Raw genomic sequence first — 21,737 nt, forward strand, 5'->3', positions numbered from 1 at the left:
ATTTTATTTTTAATTACCATATTACTACAGCATCAAAATAATCTCTTACAAGATTGACAGATCGCTTTGTCCATTTTTAAAGATACTGTAATTAACACAATAAAATTTGTTAAAATAATGATTTATAAAAAAGTTTGAGGATCGGCAAAACACCTTGAATGTCGCTCGTGAAGACATCCAGCACACGCCAAATCAAGAACGAACTGAATTTGGAGAAAAAGTTGTGTAACGTCATTCTCGAATTCGGATCAAAATATTTCGTTATACTGAGATCAGTCTTCGTTACAATGAAAACATTTGTATGAAAGTGTTTCAGGTACAAATTAGATTCGTTATTTCGATATTCGTTACATAGAGATTTCACTGTATATTGCTGCAACATAATAAATTACATTTACCTCAACCCAAAAAGCTAATAGCGTTTATTTCTATTTCTTTTTATCTTCCTAATAAGATGAATTTCTCATTTGAAATATGCTATAAATATTATTTAAAAAATATTAATATAAATAATATTCATATCCGTGAAGTAAGTAATATATATATATATATATATATATATATATATATATATATATATATATATATATATATATATATATATATATATATATATATATATATATATATATATATATATATATATATATATATATATATATATATATATATATATATATATATATATATATATATATATATATATATATATATATATATATATATATATATATATATATATATATATATATATATATATATATATATATATATATATATATATATATATATATATATATATATATATATATATATATATATATATATATATATATATATATATATATATATATATATATATATATATATATATATATATATATATATATATATATATATATATATATATATATATATATATATATATATATATATATATATATATATATATATATATATATATATATATATATATATATATATATATATATATATATATATATATATATATATATATATATATATATATATATATATATATATATATATATATATATATATATATATATATATATATATATATATATATATATATATATATATATATATATATATATATATATATATATATATATATATATATATATATATATATATATATATATATATATATATATATATATATATATATATATATATATATATATATATATATATATATATATATATATATATATATATATATATATATATATATATATATATATATATATATATATATATATATATATATATATATATATATATATATATATATATATATATATATATATATATATATATATATATATATATATATATATATATATATATATATATATATATATATATATATATATATATATATATATATATATATATATATATATATATATATATATATATATATATATATATATATATATATATATATATATATATATATATATATATATATATATATATATATATATATATATATATATATATATATATATATATATATATATATATATATATATATATATATATATATATATATATATATATATATATATATATATATATATATATATATATATATATATATATATATATATATATATATATATATATATATATATATATATATATATATATATATATATATATATATATATATATATATATATATATATATATATATATATATATATATATATATATATATATATATATATATATATATATATATATATATTTGACTATCGCATGTGGACCCATAATATCATTTTACAGAAAAACTATTTTTTATAGTATAAAAAGTTTAGTCAACACATACCTTCTTACTGCATTATTTACTAGTTTTTAAAACTCATACAATATATGGGTTCGAGTTATGATAGTATTTTATTAAAATAGCAAACAATTTCAAATCCACTCATACCAATATCTCTCATATGATTCTTATGCCTGCACTACACTCTCTGGAAGTTGGCCAAAATTGGCCAAGGACGGAGAATTAGTAGGTTACTTCGGTCGAGTTAGGTTCTGCTCGCTCTAAAATCCCTCGGAAATTGTCCGATGTTACCGAGAACGGGAGGTAAAGTGGCGGTAATTCAGTCGACTTGGCCAGCTTCGAGCGCTTCCGAACATTGTCGGCATATTTTCCGAATCAAAGGGAACAAAGTCGGAGCTGCTCTTTCGAGCGCGAGCGATGAGATACTTCCCCTTTCGCTCTCTCGCGTGTAAAGTGACGAGAGTGAGAGAGATAATGATATGGTGTTTCGCAAACTGAGATAGAACGAGTAACTCGGTTTAATTTCAATATGCGCGTAGGCGTCCTATGGTCAACACGCATGACGGGCGCTGCATTGTGGTCACGTGGTCAAGTTATAATACCACATGCCTATCGGGAACTTACTGACATGTTTGAATATTTTAGGGCACCAAAAGGGATTAATTATATTTTTGATAGTATATTCTTCTAACAGATATTGTTATTATATTTTTTTCATATAAAATTAAATAATTAGTGGTACTTGATTTTGTTAAAAAAAATCTTTTCCAATATCCTTATGTATTTTCCTAGATCGGTTTATATAAATGTCACACCATAACGAATTCTTATTTAGAATCGATGGCGACAAATTCTAGGATAGTCACACATGTGGTGTTCGTATTATGATATATCATTTTTATGCTTTATGGCATTTTGCAAAAGCCGATAACGTTTTTGCGTAAATTGAATATTTACGACCGAAAAGTTTTCAATGATATTGTATTGGTGAGTGCCCACACAAACTTTTATAATTATCAGTAGCATAATTTTAATAATATGACAATTTTAAAATTGTGATTATTTGGCACTTTTTCGATCGCGCGCAAATATGACCGCCGTCCGAACGTCATGCACGCCGCGAAGCTCGCGAGCATATGAAATCTGCGACAGTGTGGGCGCTTACTCGAAGTCGTAGATCTCGGCCGACTTCAGTTGTAGCTTCGGTTCGGACAATTTACGGAGAGTGTAGTGGAACCATTCAATTTACCAAATTTAAATACAGATATTCATAAACTGTTTTAATATCCACATCCCTTAAAAAAATTCCTGAAGTTACGGTACCATCGCCGTTATCCTGATTTTCTTATTTATGTATGTAATACAATTTTCAAGATTTTATGTGCTGCTTGCCGAAGCAAATAATTCAGCCCTTGATATTCCTAAAATAATTTTATTGGTTAATAATTAAGTTATGTCACAAACATAAAAATAGTTAATGCTGCCACTAAAGACACGGTATCTAGGGACGCAGACCCTCGGCAACGCACCATTTAGATCTGCAGTCAATGACTGACTAACTAAACGGTGTAGGCTAGGGATGTTAACTATGTCGAGTCGCAATAAAGGACACTCCCAAAATATATTTATGTTAATTCCTTTTTTTTATTATTATCCTTATCATTAAAAATTGAAAGAAAGATTTTTAAAATATGTGTAGGTATTAATTTACTGTTAGACTGTAGGCTCGATGAAATATCATCAGATACATTATTGGAATGCAATTTTGGAAATAATATTCATGTGAACGAACAACTTCTTAAAACTTCAATCGAAAAATGATTTTCTTTGGTAATTTAGGTAATAATATAACGACTTATTAAACACAAAAGATGCATTATTAGAATAGTTATTGGAATTTAATTGAAAAAAATTTGCTTCAAAAAAGTAGAAAAGTACAAATTCTGAACAATTTTCTTTCAAATTAAAATATATAAATAATTTTTTTTTTTTTTTTTTATAAATTCAACTGAACACATTAATTTCTCTATTTAGTTAACATGACAAATATTTTATTTTCAAATATGCCGATGTTACAGGAATTGAAAACACATGTGCAACTATTTCAAAAATATTTCATGCATTTATGAACAGCACTTTTTAAGATCAAGTGCCATTTGCTACTTGATGTTTTGCATCTTGTAAAATGTTCAGTTCGTATTCAAATTTAGTTTTTCTTTTACCTTCAAATCTTCAATAACTTTAACAAATTTCTGGTATTTTAGAAATTAATTATTTAAAAAACTTTAAATTGATAACTTGCCTAATGTCGAATTTTTATCAGTGTTCTTCTAAGTGCTGAAAAAATAAATAAATTAAAGTCATCGATAAACTTGAAAGCCAAAAAAATCCTCATCATATCAAGATTTTAGCTTATTTCTTAAGTTGGTCAAAATATGGTGAAAATTCGCTCCAGAAGTTTCATTCTTCTCTCGTTCTTCAACAGCTTAGCTAAATATCGACATGTTGCAACAACAATAAATATATATTTAAAAAATTAGTGTAATTTCTATAAAATCATCACCAATTGAAAGCTGCTTAAGAAATTAGAACTTAAAACTTCCCACGAAATTAAAATTCTTTCAATGCATGACTTCAAAAAAAAGCTACCTAGTAGGCACAGATCTGAGAATTTCACTGATTTACGTTTCTATAAATAAATAAAAGCCTTACGTGTTTCGCGTCTCTTTGCTGACATTGAAAAATGGCCAAAGATGTTTAGGACAATATTTTTTATGTCTACATCCAAGTTTCCCATAGCACATTTTATGTATTGTGTAAAATGTAAGCATTGCAATTAGCTTTAACAACACTTTCATTTAATGTAAGGATGTTATTATATAAGGAATGCCTTATTCCAAAATTACAATTTGCATTATCTGCACTAAAATAAGAAATTATTTTCAACTACTTCATTATTTTCAAATATTGGAATATTTTATCTGCAGCCTTAACCCTTTTAGTGCCAAGCGAAATTAGGCGGTGTATGCTAAGAATGCAAAGCATTTTTTTGGCATATGATGTTTTATAAAAATATTTCTGAAAAGCTAATTATTTTTGTGTGAAATTATATTTATTATAGGAACAAAATAAAATCTAGTTTATCGAAAAAAATATATTTCATAATTGTACAAAAAAAATAATACAACACCCGCGTCCTAGCGGCATTAATGTCGTCGTACGTGAGTGAACACCGGCGTCCTTAAAAAAGTCAATTATATAATTCACTACCAAATTTCATATTAATATATCGCATATCTGGAAATATTTTCATGTCAATTCGTTCAAAACTACTCCAAAAGCCTTTTAAACTAAGCACGTTTGTAACGATTGCTTCAGATTTTGTTCTACCACAAAATATTTTCGGTGTTACTTTAATTTAATTTCAAACTGCAATCAAGTCAGTTATATATTGATAATGTTTAACTGCATGGTATATTTAAGCTATTTCCGAAGCAACTATTATATCTTTTCCTTTAGAATATCAATTTATCAGCTTATCAGTTAATAATATTGCTTTTATTTTTATGACAATCTGTATTTTTATGCTATCTTATTGCCCATATATACAATTTTAAAAATACTAAAAAATAGTACACTTTGCTTCTTATGGATTAATAGTTGCCGCCAACCATTCATAATTTTATTCCCAATTTTTTTTATACGAACATAATCGCTTGGTCTTATTCTTGTCGGTTCCATAATGTATTTATGGACGTACAATAGTTAATAAAATGAGATGAGCACAAAAATTTTGTGTACAACAATTTGACAAAAAAGTCACAAGGTTAAAGAATGAATATTATAAATAGCCAGGCACATTAAATGCTTTAGAACGAACGAAACAAATGCAAACGAAGCACATCTACGCGGAGACTATGAGAGAAGACAAAGTGATTGCTAAGCAGCCAGCTGTTCAATTTACCAGCTGTTTAATTTACGTCAAATGTTATCATTCAGTTTTGAGGTTTTTATTTACAAAATAAAAGACATTTGTTATTTTTTCTAGAGAACAAGAGAGTTGATTAAAGGTCTGTCCTTTATAAAAAAAGGACAGTTGACCCTAGTGTAGGCACCTATGGTGCGCGGTTCGTTCTTTCTCGGCCTCAAGTAAATTGACAGGCCGTGGCTCGATTCACTGGTATCTCTGGCACCTCTGGCGGAAGGAAGGGGTTTCTTAGAACCAAAACTTCACCGAAGTTTTTATCAACAAGTCGCCATTTTCTAAGAAGCAGTTATTTATCTTGCTCCGAGAATAAGTTTGGCTTATAAACGGTCGCATCAAAATCAAACGCCGAAAAATATATACCAAGCTTTCCACCGAAGCCTGTCTGTTCGGTCCTGAATCATTCGATCATTCCACTTACGGCCACATTAGTCCTAAATATTCTACAAAAGTTGCTTAAGGGATATATATTCATACACATTTATTACTTTTATTAGTGTATGGATATTATTATAATAAATATGACTATGTTTAAACCACTGTTTCTCAGACCTCTGTATACAAAATATTATTGTTATTAAAAACTTCTAAGCATGTATTTATTTTTAAATTTGTGGTAAATTATCGTTTACATCGGTAGATATTAATTGATTAAACTTTATTTTTATAGTATTTAAACATTTAAAATAATGGATAGTATAAACTGAAGTTTAAATCAGTGAGAAAAAATTTGTAAAAGTTGATGTTCAGTATAAAAATCTTCATGTGATGAAACATTTTATAACGATTTTAGCTGGAGAATAAATTGTTTTTTTTTCCGCATACATATCGTTTAGGATTTCAAAAATAGTAACAATCTTGTTTCGTGAGACTTGTGATAAAAAATCGGATGACTTTAATTGTAGTGGTTGATTTTCGTTGTAAATTGGTTTTAAAATGCCAGTCACTCCGTATTTCTATTTTATTTCTCAGAAATGGCATTTCATTGTTCAAGTGCAATTTTAACATTCGCTATTAAATTTTTTAAGAATATTTTAACTACAATGCCTCGGCATTTTCTTCCCATTTTGAGCATCGCACAGACGACAGCTGTTTAGCGTAAACAACTATGTTTAATTTAAAATGATAATCAAAATTTATTTGTAGCTGTATGAAATATTTTCATATCTTCTATACAGAGTAAATTTATTAATTATTTAATTTTGAAACTGCGGCTTTTGTAAATAACGTTTTATTAGCTTGCGAAATTCCTTGACTATATTTTGTGTGCCATGCACCTTCAGAAGTTATCGATGATGTAGTGTGTAATGAAAGACGACGACCGGTGGGGCCTGTTCCTTCAAACTATCATTTTGTGTACTAGTTTATTTACACGAACCGGTTTTACTGCGCGTTTTGGCGTCACGCGCTAGCAGGAGCGCATACTGAGTGAGCAGGTCGCATTAGTCAGTCAGTGAAACTGACAATTAATTATTGGAAATTATGCAAATTATGCTCGAGTACCAATATCATGAGTCGCGTCGAAGCGTATACTAAAAAAGCACTGCTTCACACTATCATTTTGTACACAAATGTATTAACGCGAGCCGGTTTAGTGCGCGTTTTTAAGTTACCGGGTAGCAGGAGCGCATACTGAGTGAGCAGGTCGCATTAGTCGGTACCTGAAGCTGACAATTTATTATTTTAATTATTAAGAAAGTTATTTTTTAATTTGCTTAAATACGAATCTCGAAGAGTCTAAAAAACCACCATTTTGTGTACAAATTTATTAAAACGAACCGGTTCAGTGTACCTTTTTGAGTTACGCCGAAGCAAGAGCGCCAGTGATGTAGTTCTAAAAAATAAGTACCGGAACGTTACTTCTTTTTGTGGTAATCGATGGATTTCAGTTCATGTGAACCCGGAGGCGAATATCCTAATTATTTTATTTGTTGCGTTGTAGTTGAGTTGTGCAGTGTGCTATCGCTGACTATTCAATTAATTAACCCTTTCACCGCGCTTCATATTTTTTCGCGCCATTTTGAAATTTGTTAATATGTGGTGGGCAGCTATTCATGCCATATTTTTCAAAATATTATGGATCAATAAATTCAAGTGATAAATTATATTAAATTATACTAAATAACCATATTATTAGCCTCAAATGTTTATGGCACCTTTAGGTGCCCAAGGAATACTGGCGATTTTCTTGATGGCTTTTTCTATAGAAGCCATCTGCGGTTCTTCATCTTCTAACAAATTGTACTGGAACGCGTTCCGATCATGGAAAAAAGTACCGAAACGACGTTCCGGCTCCACTTACACCACTGGAAGTTATTGATTATAGTTTCAATAAATAGTAAATTATTTATTCGTTCAATAATTAGCTTCGGTATATATTGGAATAATAGTTGGATGGACATATATTTAATGGAAATCTGTTTTAGAGATATTTAATTTAACAGCTCCCTATTTTATTGAACTAAACGTTAAAGATTCTGTTGGGCTCTGGGAGCGTAATTAGATCTAGGCACACAGGTGCAACGTTTATAAAAAAAATAGGCGGTCAAAACCAGTTTTCTTTCGGATCCTGTTTGGATTTTGAACCACGATATTATCAAAATATAATGCGTACGTGAACTAGAGTTTAATTCCTAACTTTGAAAATACATTTTGGTAAGGTCACTCGTAAAATGATTATCAATTTACTGGTAAAATGTACCTCGCGAAAAATATAATTCATTAATATTTTTTAGTAATTTTGTAATCGGCTGTAATCAACTAAACATTTATTAATATTAGTGTTTACAGTGAGCTCAATATTATTTTTTAAAAAGTGTGTGATGTATGATTTTATGTGAAACGTTTTGAATGTAATATAATCTTTGATGTATGTGTATGTATTTACTATTATTAAATTCTAATTGATGCTTCGAGTGTACTTCTTAAATGCATCTGTTGATTTTATGTTTTTTTTTGTTTATATCACTAACATCAAAATGATGAAAAATAAATATACACGGATCATTTATATAATCTTGCACGATCGATTACGCAATGTTATTCTCGAAAGACACGACTAACATGCGTTATAAAGAGCAGTGGTACCTAAATTTTACATAACCACAAGCTATTTTTAAACGCTTACTTGGTATTTATAAAGAGTAAAACACTGGATTGTATTTAATAGATTTTTATCTATTGCTATCTGCCTTTCTATTATGAAAATATTCGATCGCGCAGCGAAAAAATGTATGACTTTAATCTGGATAAGGAAGTGACACGATTTAGGTATTATTTTATTTCTGTTGAAAGAAAATATCGCAGTATACATTCTTCAATACATAATAGTAACTAAATAAAGCGTTAACTGAGAATATATATTAGTATTATTTTTTATCTGTGAGATAAATATCTATGTATATAGCCGCGACTTGGCCACATTCGGTATTCCGGTCCAAATATCGCAAACGCTCAGTAAAATACCGGTTTTGTTATTCGAGCCGTACTAATGCAGATGAGAATGGTTCATTACGTTTCGAAATACCGATTTTGTTACCAAAAATAATACGCGTTTTAAACCCTTTCTGAGTGGACATACGTTATATATTTTACTCACGTAACTTCTACGTTTTCTCGATTATCGGTAGAATACGAAGAAACCAGTTTTGTCGATCTGAACAAAACGCTATAAATTCGTTCCTAATTATAAGACGTTTCGCGCGATTAATGCTCGTCTTTTATGGGTTATATATATGAAATAGATAATTATGTATCGTACGGACGTAAACACTGTCGTCGTCGTAGATTTCGTAGAAAAGATGATTGTCGGAAAGTGTCGGTAGAAGGCGTGTTTCGTGTGAATAACCGGTCGCTCGCGTTGCAGGTATGGCCGAGTGCAGAACGTCAAGCTGCTGGCGGGCGGGGGCGGCGAGGCGGCGGGCGGGGGCGGCGGCGACAACGACGTCGGGGGCGGAGGCGGGGGCGCGGGCGGCGGAGTCTGCGCGGCGGTGGCTTTCATGGACATCAAGTCGGCGGCGAAGGCTCACGGCGTCGACCATACGTTGGACGAGCGGCTTCTCACCACCGTCTACTATGAGCCGCAGGCGATCCTCTCGCGACCCTCGTCTCCGCCCGCCGCCGCCGCGACTCCCGCCTACCAAGGGTAGCCAACTCTCCTTTCTCTCTAAAGAGTCTCTTTCGTTCGTCTTTCGAGTGTCGCCCGTCACTCGTCGATCGCGGCCAGCACTACAACTCGGCTTCTTCTCTTGCAGGTCCAGCTCCGGCGCTTCGAGCGGCGCCGCAGCGCCCGGAACGCAGTCGGCAGTCGTCGACAGAACGGCTCGTCCTAGAGATCGCCCTTACAGAAACGGACCTTCGACGTATACTACCGCGACCGGCGACGGATGGTAAGTTTCCAACGACGGCCGCGTTTCCCGAACCGTCTTCCCGAACCGTCTGACCGTTCTCTTCCGCAGTTCGCGCGGTGGATCTCACCAGCGATGGTACGGCGGCTACGGGTCTTCTCCGACGGCGTCCGCCGAGACCGTAGGACCGGAAGTCGGAGTCGGAGGAAGGCGGCGCGCTCGATCGGGCTCCTCTTCCGGCTCCGGCAGCAGCAGCCGCTCCGTCAGCTCCAGCTCGGCCGCGCGCTCCGGCTCTTCGTCCAGCTCTCGCGCCTCGAGCTCGCGCGGAAAGCGTCGGCGGCCGAGCGGCGGCCGCCCGCTCGCCATCTGTGTTCGCAACCTGCCGCAGAGGTCGTCCGACTCCTCGCTCAAAGACGGCCTCTTTCACGAATATAAAAAGCACGGTAAGGTGTCGTGCGTCAAAGTGGTCGGCGCCAATCAAGATCGATACGCCGTCGTTCGGTTCAAGAAGGCGTCCGACGCCGAGAAGGCCCTCGAGGTGTCGCAGGACAAGCTCTTCTTCGGCTGCAAGATCTCCGTCGCCCCCTACCAGGGGGCGGACGCCGACGACGACGAGTCGCGCCCCTACGAGACGGATCTCGACGAGTTCCATCCCAAGGCGACGAGAACGCTGTTCGTCGGCAACCTCGATAAGGACGCGACTGCGGCGACGCTTCGCGATAAGTTCAAACACTTTGGAAAGATCGTCGAGATCGACGTCAAAAAGCAGAGCGGCGGCGCCGCAGGCTACGCCTTTTGCCAATACGCCAACATCTCTTCCGTCGTCGACGCTATCCGCAACATGGACGGCGAGCACGTTGGCGGCAGCAGGGTGAAGCTCGGCTTCGGCAAGTCCATGGCCACCTCCTGCATATGGATCGACGGCGTCACCGAGTCGTCCGAAAAGCAAGTCTTCGCTCATTGCACGAGAATCGGCGCCGTCACGCAGGTAACGCCCCCTTCTTTTGTTTCGCGTCTTTCTTCGTTCACTCTCGACTCGACCGAACCGCTCGTTTTTCTCTTCTCAGATTTCGCTGTGCAACGGGTCCGGTCACGCTCTGGTGGCGTTCGAACAGGTAGCCGCCGCCCAGCAGGCCGTCAAAGAGCTGCGAGGTCTCACCGTGCGAGGCAGAAAATTGCAAGTCGACTTCGCGTCTCGAGAATGCCAGGTTAGTGTTTGGCCCCCCCCCCCCCTTTTCCACTCTGCTTTAGAATCGTGCGTTTTACCATCGATCCTGTCTTGCAGGAGGCTTTTTACGAACAACGCGAAAAGCAGTGCAACAGCGTAGGGGCGACCCCCGAGACCAGAGCGCCCGCCGAAGTCAGGTTTTCGGAATTGCCCGCTAGAAGCTTCGAACCCGCGCCAGCTAAATATAACAACAGATATGAAGGCAGTCCTCGTTCTCGCCAAGCGTCAGCGTACGGCAGAAATCGCAACTCTCGCTTCCTCTCGCAGTCGTCCGGCGAACACTTCGACGCGACGGCTGAATTCGCAGACAGGAGGTTCAGGTGAGTCGCGTCTCTCGCTCTCCGATTTTACGCCCCTTTAAGATTGCCATATCTGACTCTGCATCTTTCGCAGGTACGAGGACTTTAGCGGAGGTTCCGGTTCCGAAGCCGCTTACGATCCCGCAGGCGGAATCGGAGCAGTCGTCCCCAACGGTCCGGTCATACAGAGCGTCGTCGTTGTCTCGTCGCCTGTGTCCGGACCGCCCGCTCCGCCGCCACCAGTGGCGCCGAACATGCGCCTCTTGCAGAAGGAGAGGGTCCATCTCCTCGAACAGCTCGAGGAGTGTCCCAGCAGTGGCGACGAATTGATCAGTCCGAAGAAGCGGTTCAAGGTGAGTTGCCGATCAGAAGCGGTCCGCGCTCTTGTCGATCGCGATTTAAAACGTTTCAATTTTGCAGACCGACCGAGCTTCTCTGGGTAGAAGATCCTCGGCGGAGACAGGAAACCGACATCATCGAGACGCTTCTCCGTGCATCAAGAGGAGACGGGGGAGCGAAGCTTCGCGACATCGATGGCACACCCCGAGCCCCGCGTCCCGGCCGGGGACGCCTCTTCATGACGAGAGGCCCGACAGTCCTCCTCCGACGGAGCCTAGGCGCCTGATTCCGCTTCCTCGGCGGTCGGTACCGATGTGCTTGCCGTTGCCGAGGTTCGCAGCCCAAGTCCTACCACGCGTCGCGCTCGTCTCGCCTCAGCATCCGCCTTCGGGGCCCCCTCCGCCTGCGTCCCCGCAGAGGGCGCCCAGTCCGGCGTCCTCCGGCGGTTCGTCTCCTTCTCCGGCCGAACCTTCGCTCGACGAGAGAATACGGAGCTTGGACGAACGCTACGAAAAGTGGTCGGGGTCGCGAGCTGCACTCGGGGACGGCCAGGAGCGCACCAGAGTCCGACACCACCTTCTGGACTTGGACGTCGCCGAAGTGCAGCCGTCCGAGGTGATGCGTTCAGTGCTGGCCAAGCGCTCCGTGTTCGACGAAGATCTGAAGAGGTTGGAGAGCATCGGCGACAAATACGAGGCGCCGACGAGAACCACCGCTACGCCGTCGACCGTAGCGGCGGCGCCGTCGATCTGCGCGTTTCCTAGTCCGTCTGCGAGCCGCATCAGTCCGTCGCCGCTCAACTCGCCTCAGTCGGCGGGAAGGTCCCCGTTCGCGGGCTCTCCCAGCGTGTGCACTGCAATCAAAGCCGTCGTCGTCCCGCCTGCGCCCGCACTTCCGTCGACTAACGCGGCTCCGCCCGCAAAGGGACTGCAGTACCCTTTCCCGTCTCATCCGCCGCTCTCGACGACGCCGGCGCTGGACGGCGTCGCTTCGTCGCTTTCCTCGTCTTCGGGATCCAGCGAGTGTTCCGACGAATCCGTCAAAGGACTCTTTTCCGAGAGAGTTATTGTAAATCATATTGATTCTGTTAACATTCCACGCAATATATCTAGTTGTGTCGATCGTGTGCCAGTGAGTCTTAGTTTTAGTTGTGAAGTTGCGTCTGCGCCGGCGTCCGTCGCCCTCGGTGCGATCGGTCGGTCCAAGACTGCCGTCGTCGCCGCGTCCAGAAGTGTTCCGTTAAAGTGCGAATCCAAAACGTTCAAAGTCAGCGAGCGTAAATCTCCCGCTTACGCAGACCCTAGTGCGCCCGGCGACGACGACCTCGACGCAATCGAGGAGGGCGACGTCAAAACTAAGTGCGGCGTTGTAAATAGTGATAATTTAGATAGGAGAAAAAACGAACGGATTAGCGTCGAATCCGTCAAAAGTGATAGTGAATTAAACGTTAAGGAAAATAGAGACCAAAGTTTAAAACAAAAAGTTAGTGAAAAACCTCATAGCGATAAAAGAACGTCCGATAAAATTTCCGTGAATGCTTTCAACGACTGCGATAGTAGAATGAGGGACTCCTCCAAAGTCGAACTCAAAAAGTTGACCATCTCTGAAAAAGTTTTAGAAATCAGCGAAAAGAGAAAGCTGCACAAGGAAGAGAAACTATCTAGGATTTTTAGCGAAAAGGACAGCAAGAAGGGTGACGATAGAAAGAAGAGGGACGAGGACAAGGAAAAGTTCGAGTCTCTCGACGATCTATCCGAGCGAATTTCCAGTGAAAACTTAGAAAACGACGCAGCTGCGCCCGAGCGAACGGATAGAACGATAGATTCCGGCAAGGAGCGATTGGACTGCGAGAGGCGAGATCAAGAGCAACTGGAGAGAGAAAAGAACGAGAAGGATAGAATCGAAAAGGAGCGAAAGGAAAAAGAAAAAATTGAAAGAGACCGCTTAGACAAAGACAGAAGGGAGAAAGATAAATTAGAACAAGTGGAGAAAGAGCGCATTGAAAGAGAGCTCGTAGAGAAAGAGAGGAGGGAGAAAGAAAAACTCGAAAGAGAAAAGCGGGAGAAGGAGAAGACGGAAAAAGAACGAAGAGAAAAGGAGAAAATCGAAAAAGATCGCGCTCAAAGGGAGAGGCTAGAAAGAGAGAAATCGGATCGAAGGGAATCCGAAAGAATCGACAGAGAGAGATGCGATCGAGAAAGACACGAGAGAGTCGACAGACCCGTAGACTCAAAGACTGATAAATACGAAAAACGAAAAGAAAAGGAGAAAGACCTTAAAAAGAAAGAAGAACGAGAAATTCCCGAAGATTCCGTCGTGAAAGAAAAGCGAAAAGAAAAAGAAGAGCATTCGAATGACGGACGTCATCGACATAAAGACATGCACAAAAAAGAAAATCATATCGACAAGTGCGAAAAGAAAGACTTCATTAATAAAATTTACGAAAACAACAAGCATAAAGATAACGGCAGGAAAACATCGAGAGAAGAATCAATCAGGGAGATCGTTCGTAAGGATTCTAGCGATTCTGCGGCTTCTCGTAATTCGCACGACTCGAATAAATCTAAGGATCAAGACAATAATTCCGAAGTAAAAGATGACTTTCGATATTCTAGTAAATCTAACAAAACTGATAATCATAAAATTCGCCATCACGATAAAGAATTTTCTCCGAAAAGTTCGATTAAATCCGAACCGGACGTACGCCACGACAAAAAAGATAAGTGCTTCGACATCGATTCCAAGTCGCATTCTGTCGACGTTCCTACAAAAGACAAGAGGTTGAGCGTCGACGATAAGCAGAGACATTACTCTTTTGATTCTCAAAACGAACATCGAAATCACGATTTAAAGCGTAAGGAAAGACTCAACTCTAGCTGCAGTCTACCCGCAGGCGTCGGCATAAAGAGGAGGGTCAGCTCGCAAGACAGTTTCGAACACGAAGAATGTAAAAAACCAAAGTTATCTTTAGAGAAAAAAGCTCCAGAAAGACGAGATTCCAGAGATTCCGGAGGCAAACAATCCGATAAAAATAGACATTCAAAATCTATCAAAAATAACTTATCAAAACACTCGGAAGAAAAAATGAAAGAAGACAAAAAGATAAAAATAGATTTCGAACACAACTCTGACAGAAACAAAAATAAAGATTATAAAGAAAAAGATAGAGAATCGAACGAAATCACTAACAACAAGGAGAACTCTGATAAATACAACGACGTCGACCACAAGATCGACTATGACTCTAAAGATTTCAAAGAAAACTGTCGCAACAAATTCAATGATAAATTCAAAACTAAGAGAATCAAAGAGACCGACGTAGATGTTAAATTAGAATTTTCCGAAAACTCCAGAGAGAGGGATCTAACTTCCGATAAAGAATTCTTGGAGCAGTTAGAGTTACGCTCGAGCTTAGAAGATGAAAAACAGTCTGCACTCAAGAGAGAATTCAGGGAAAAGAAGCGTCTTCAGCAGCTCCAACAAATACAGCAGTTGCAATTACACCAGAACGTCGTCACGCAACAGCAGCACCAGCAAGATGATAAGAAAATTAAAGTCACCGAAGAACGAAAGAAAGAAATAAAAGAAAAAAGAATATCGACAGACAGGAAGAGCAGAGAAGACCTGACCGGAATCAAATCCGAAAACATCAGAAAGAAATGTAGAAAGATGACAAACAGTACGGATACGTCGGACTCGGACGAACCTAAGAAACATTCCATATTTGATATCGTCGACGACGGACCCACTTATATTTCTATGTACGATAAGGTCAAGGCTCGTTCCTGTAAAAATATGCAAAAACAAGAAGAAGAAAAGAGACAAGAGAAGATAAAGGCCAAATTCAGTCAGTTGAAGCAAAGTCGCGCCAAAAGAGAAGAAAAGAAACGTTCGAACAGCTGGGACGAAGACAGCGATTCGGATCGAGAACATAAAAAGTCCTCGTCCAAATCCCTCATTGCGAGTTCTTCGGAAGACGAATTTCGCAGACGTCATAAAGAAAACATCAGCTCCGATTCCGAAAACGATATGGAAAAATACAAAATGCAGAAAACGATCAACGATCTGTGCGACGGTGACAGTACTGACGATGCGAAAAACAAAAATATTTCCAGAAAAAATTCTCGATCACGAATCATGTCCGATACGTCCGAAGACGAAGCCGCCAAGAGGGCTCTTGTTAAAATAGAAATGTATCCCGATGCCGATATGCTCGACAGCGATTCTAAGAAACGCATTAAACCATTACCGATGGAAGAGTCGCACGACGATAAAGTTGAGCGCATAAATAACATGTTCGACGATAAGTCATCTCTTAACAAGAATCACTATTACGATAATAACATCGCATTGAAGACCTTAATCGATGATAAAAAACCTATAGTAGACCCTGATAATCCGTTCATTAAAAGCGAACATTACATTAAATCCGAAAACATGTACAGATATAACTCTCAATATTCTGACTTTGAATACGATACTTATTCCGAAGAAGTGGTCATATCCGATTCGGCAAAGTCTAAAAGTAGCTTTGAAGTTCGCAAAAAACATAAAAAGAAACAAAAACGACCAAAAGTATATCCATCGGACGACGAAATAAACGGCGAATTCGATAAGTCTCTCAATGAAAACGTAGATATTAAAAATAACCCGATTAAAAGAAAGCATGTTAATAAAAAGGATAAAAAACGCGACAGAATAAAGTTTGAAGATATTAGTTTAATAAAAGACTCGAAAAAATTAAAACGCGTTTTGGAACCTACGGTGGAAGGCAGATCGGATACCGTCAATAATATGAAGAGTTTCGAAATCATGCAAGACATTTTCGGGTCCCTCTCCGACGAGTGCGACGAGAAAGTTCATTCAGATAAAAATATATTCGATTCTAACTATGGAAAATGTAAAGAGGAAGTGAAAATCGGTCCGCCATTATTAGATCTGTTTAACATCAAAGAGAAAAATAATCATTTTTATAGTTCGAAAGTTGAAGTTGACGATTACGATTTGTATTCTAAAAATTCTATTAACGCCGATATGACACTAAAGGAGAAATATAAAGAAGAATTAAAGAGGAAAAAAGATAAGAAAAGGAAGGAGAAAAAGTTGGCGATTAAAGATGACGAAAACAGTCTAGACATCGACGCCGCCGGAAAGGCTATCGAAGCCAGTCTATGCGCCGACAATCAAACCGATGCAAAGAAAGTTTTAGACAAGTCTGATTTATCGTCGTCTCTCAACACGTCAGTCGAACCTGATATATTCAGATTCACCGACGGCGATGACAGCATAGAATCGTCTCTCATTACTGCAGCTCATAAAATTATCAATCCTTTGAATAAAGAAATAAAAGAAAAGAAGAAGAAGAAAAAGAGGAGCAAAGAGGAAAAATTAAATCGAAAAGAATATCACCATCATCATCATCATCGCGAAAAAAGCGTAGAAAATAATGAGATTAAACATGCCGAAATATTCAAACCTGATTATATTATTCCGTGCGACGATGATGAAGACGATGTTAAAATCGAAGCGCTGCCCGTTGTCGAGTGTAAACCTCCGTTACCGTCTCCCAGTTTGCCGAGACTGACTGATAGTCCACCTTTGGCACCTAAGCAGCCAGAATCGCCTGAGGGGTCTCCGTCGGTTGAAATTATTTCGTCGCCAACGTCCACCATTATAAATAAGCCGGAAGTGAGGAGATTGTCCGATAAATTTATTCCCGGGTTCGGTGGCGAAATTGACGATACGATCAGCGAAAACGCCGTTAAGAGCATATCCGATTTCGATACTCCTATTATTGAAGTCGTAGAACCGAAGTCAACTTTAATATGCAACGAGATTCCGAAAGCGGCCGAGAAGATTGAGGAAAAACAAAGAGCTATAATTTCTCAAGAGGAGACGGAAGACGCCGTAGCGGCTCTTCTCGGCGAAAGCTTCGGAAGTAGAGACGCCGTCTTCGACGATTGCTATAATGAACCGACACAAAATCACGAATCTAGTATTGAGACCGTTCAACCTGAAGTCGATAATGTCACCACCATTCCCGACGAAGAAGCTGAAGAAATGCGTCAAGCTGTGCAAAGTCTCAATGTAGTGACCGAACTAGAAATGAAACCGGAGACGCCTCTGTCCGAAAACGATTTGCAAATCGACACCGACACCGACGACGGAGGAGACGATGCTAAAGTAGAACCGCGCAAAGTCGAAGAAATACCTGAACCTCAACCCGAAGCTGAAATTACGACTATTGTTCCCCGCGAAACTCCCGCAAATACCGAAGAAAATAAATTGCCAATCGAATCTGAAACAATAGTCGAAGAACGCATTATACCGACAGTTTTACCTAAATTAATTGCTGAAGATTTACCATCAACGAAGATAATAGATAACAAAACAGTGCCGGATGAAATTGTCAAAATAATACCACCCAAGATAATCGACACCCTCGAAGTTAACACAGCTCCACCTACCGTCATTTCGAAGGGCTGGTCCCTCAGCGCTCACAAACCGAACGAACAACCTTTAATGATCAGTGCAAAACCACTAATAAATGCGAGAGATGAGAAACCTCTGCATATTACTACTTCTATACTTCATCTAAAGCCTATAAATGTGGGCGGTCAGTGTAGACCCATTTTGGCTACTGCGTCTAAAGTGCCCGGAACGTATCAAGTTATCAATCAGGCGCCAAGACCTACGACAGTCTTCAATACGCAGCCTCCCACAATCAAAATTCCTGAACAGCATGTGATTTATCAGAGACAACCGAACATCGTACTTTCACCGAGAACAGCCTCTGGCGATATAAGATTGAATTCGCCAAAATCGCATATAGAAATACAGTCAAAAGTTACAAATATGACAATTTTAACGACCGGTCCTCCGACCCTTCATTCGCCGCCAGGGTTAACGTCTTCGTCAGTCGTACAGCAAAGATCGCCTAGTCAAATTACAGTCATGAGAATGCAACAACCGCCTCTGAGTCCGATACTAACGTCGCATTTACCGGGAAATCAACAAAATCGCTCCATGCTCTCTCCCACTCAGCATAGCACGGTGGTAATACAGAATCAAAATTCTACTGTACAATTAAACCGACTACCTTTAACACCGCTATTAGCGCCCATTTCTAAACCGTTGATCGCTAATAGCTTGAACATTCCACAAACAAAAGTAGTAGTCTCCGGAGGCAACTCGACTATTATTCAAACTCCAAAACTTGTATCAAACGCCGAAGTACATAAACCGGAAATTAAAATAAATCCAGAGGTTATGATAACCAATCCAAAGTTAATAATTTCTACGGCTGCAGTCTGTAATACTCAAAGCTCTACAATTATAATGCAAAATAGAATCACGAGCGTAACTTCCAATCAGAATCTTCAATCGTCTCCGATACTGATGCCATCGCATATTCTCACCAAGACTGTGATAACCGAAAAATTGATTGAAGCTACTCCGTTGCTGAACGGTCCTGATGTCAAACCTACGGTAATAAACAACAATCACAACTTCAATACAATGCAGCAAATTCACATTAACACTGGAGGTCCAGTGATTCAAACTGTACCCAAACAGTCCGTCATTGATATGCCGAATCCTGCGAAACAGACGTCTCCAGTTCCAAATGCGTTGTCTCAAACTCAGCGTTTTGTAACTCCGGCGATAGTGGGGAACATCGTTCAGGTCGACTACAGAAAAGACACCACAGCGACCGGCTATCTTGCTCCTTTATCAAAGAACCCTGTGAATTCCACCATTATTTCAATTGCAAAACCGACGGTTTTAAACATAATCGAGAAACCGATCGCCTTACAAATCGTGCCCACCGTTTCTCCGCTGTTGGTTAATACGATCGAAAATGACAACTGTTCTGTCGAAACCATCACATCTAAAATTGAAAAAGACGATTCTGGTGATTCTGCATTTGAATCGTCCGATACTAGCAGCAGTGATAAACCGAAGTGTGAAACAGACTTTGAAGAGTTGCTGAAGCAAACTTCGATAGTGACTAAGATCGAAAGACCAGTTGTTGCAGGACCAAACAGCGATGTAGTACACGTTCCGACCGAAACCACCAAGGTCGAAGCGGTAACGCCCGATGAAGATATCAAGATTCTCATAACCGATATTATAAAAGAACCAGAAAATGAAGATTCTAAAGAGGAAATCGATGTTAAGGAAGATATTGATAGCTGGTCGGCGAAAGACATCAACATCGATTCTGTGATCAAAAAGGTAGATGCGCTCTGCGATATCAAAGACGACGATGAAATAGTCAATTCTTCGAAAATTTCATGGACGCCAGATACTCCTGTGAGCAATGAAGATAGACACGAAAAGAACGACAGTCCTATAGAATTGAACGATACTAATTCGTGTGATAATACTGAAGACGTCCTAAATAAAATCAGTCTGAAGGTTAACGCTAAACGCGGCGGCGGTCGCTCACGAGGCCGCAAAACCCAAGATCGCATCACCGAGAGAGTTCAAACCAGGCAAGGTAATAAACCTAAAGCGCCTATTGTAGCGCTGGCGAAACGCGGTCGTGGAAAAGGAAGAATGGATAAGAAATGTAAATCACCGCCGCCGACCGGAACTAACGAACCGGGTGACGTGTACGATTTCCATGAAGATTCCGGCGACGATATGGATAATTCGCCTCAAAAGGGAGAACAGCGTCCCAGATTAATCTTAACCATCAAGAGTCCATTAGTGAATAACGTTTCTCATCTGTCGAGTGGCCCGTTGTCAGGACTGCTGGTTTTACCAACGAAAGAACCGGTGCCGATCAAACCGACATTACCAGCGTCGCCGAGTCAACCGGTCGTCAAAGACGAAAAAGCAGACGATTTTGTCTCGCCGCCTACTAATACCAGAAAATCGAGGCGACTGCAGGAGAAGGACGTCACTAGAAACACCGTAGACGATGTAATCGAAGATGTAGTTAAAAATGCATTACTAAATAGAAACGCGGTTACTGGTAAAGATACGACTCCCGTTAGACGATCTGCCAGACAGAACGTTGCCAAATTAGCAGTCACCGAGAAGTCAAATACGGATGTTAGAAAGTCTCCCAGGGCCGTGAGGAAGACTAAAGATCGCAGGCCCTCCGAAACATCCGTGGACAGCAGTGACGAAAAAGTTATCAAGAAAGACAACACAGAAGTTGAAGTCGATAAAAAATTACCAGAAACCAAAGAGAGCATCGTAAAGATGGATACTAAAGAATCCGTCGATTCTGTGAATACAGAACCGAATATCAACGCAGTTATAAAACCGATTGTTAAAATAAACACAGAAGTAGTCGAAAAGCTAATAGTGAAACCGGAAGTAATCATTAGTGAAGATAAACCGAATACTCCCATAGATCTACCAGTAGTGCAAAATTTAAAACCCACTCCACCTATTGAAGCTGCCGTTATTAACTTAAACAAACCTGTAATCGTTAGCACCATCAGTGCGGCGATCGCCTCCAATTTGACTAAAAAGATGGATAGTAATTTGAAGACTTCCGAAGAACTGATGCTCGATCCGGCGACTGGAGAATTAGTTTATATGAGACCAAACGATGAAGGACATTTTGTACCAGTACCTGCAGGAAAACGGATCGATTCGACCATTGTAACATCTCACGGACATCCTGTATTGATTACAAGGTAAGAATGAATTTTAATAGTGTTTTTTTGTTTAAAAGATTAAGCTTAATTTATTTATACAATTG

General features: G+C 38.7%; 1 protein-coding gene across 4 annotated transcripts in view; it reads left to right on the forward strand.

The window, feature by feature from the left end:
* The window catches only part of spen (spen family transcriptional repressor split ends), an 80,365-nt gene that overhangs the window by 51,873 nt on the left and 6,755 nt on the right, over positions 1–21,737 (forward strand). For 3 of the 4 annotated variants that reach the window (XM_088190520.1, XM_088190518.1, XM_088190519.1), the window contains 7 exons: positions 9,670–9,948; positions 10,058–10,192; positions 10,262–11,138; positions 11,218–11,358; positions 11,436–11,698; positions 11,772–12,030; positions 12,098–21,672. In XM_088190520.1, the coding sequence (XP_088046646.1) occupies positions 9,670–9,948; positions 10,058–10,192; positions 10,262–11,138; positions 11,218–11,358; positions 11,436–11,698; positions 11,772–12,030; positions 12,098–21,672 (11,529 nt within the window). The remainder of the gene's footprint in view (positions 1–9,669; positions 9,949–10,057; positions 10,193–10,261; positions 11,139–11,217; positions 11,359–11,435; positions 11,699–11,771; positions 12,031–12,097; positions 21,673–21,737) is intronic. The other variant, XM_088190522.1, reaches the window with a different exon arrangement.

The sequence above is a fragment of the Plectrocnemia conspersa genome, unplaced genomic scaffold (assembly GCF_051122295.1).
Source record: "Plectrocnemia conspersa isolate PC_06_02 unplaced genomic scaffold, ASM5112229v1 ptg000008l, whole genome shotgun sequence".
In the NCBI taxonomy this organism is placed as follows: domain Eukaryota; kingdom Metazoa; phylum Arthropoda; class Insecta; order Trichoptera; family Polycentropodidae; genus Plectrocnemia; species Plectrocnemia conspersa.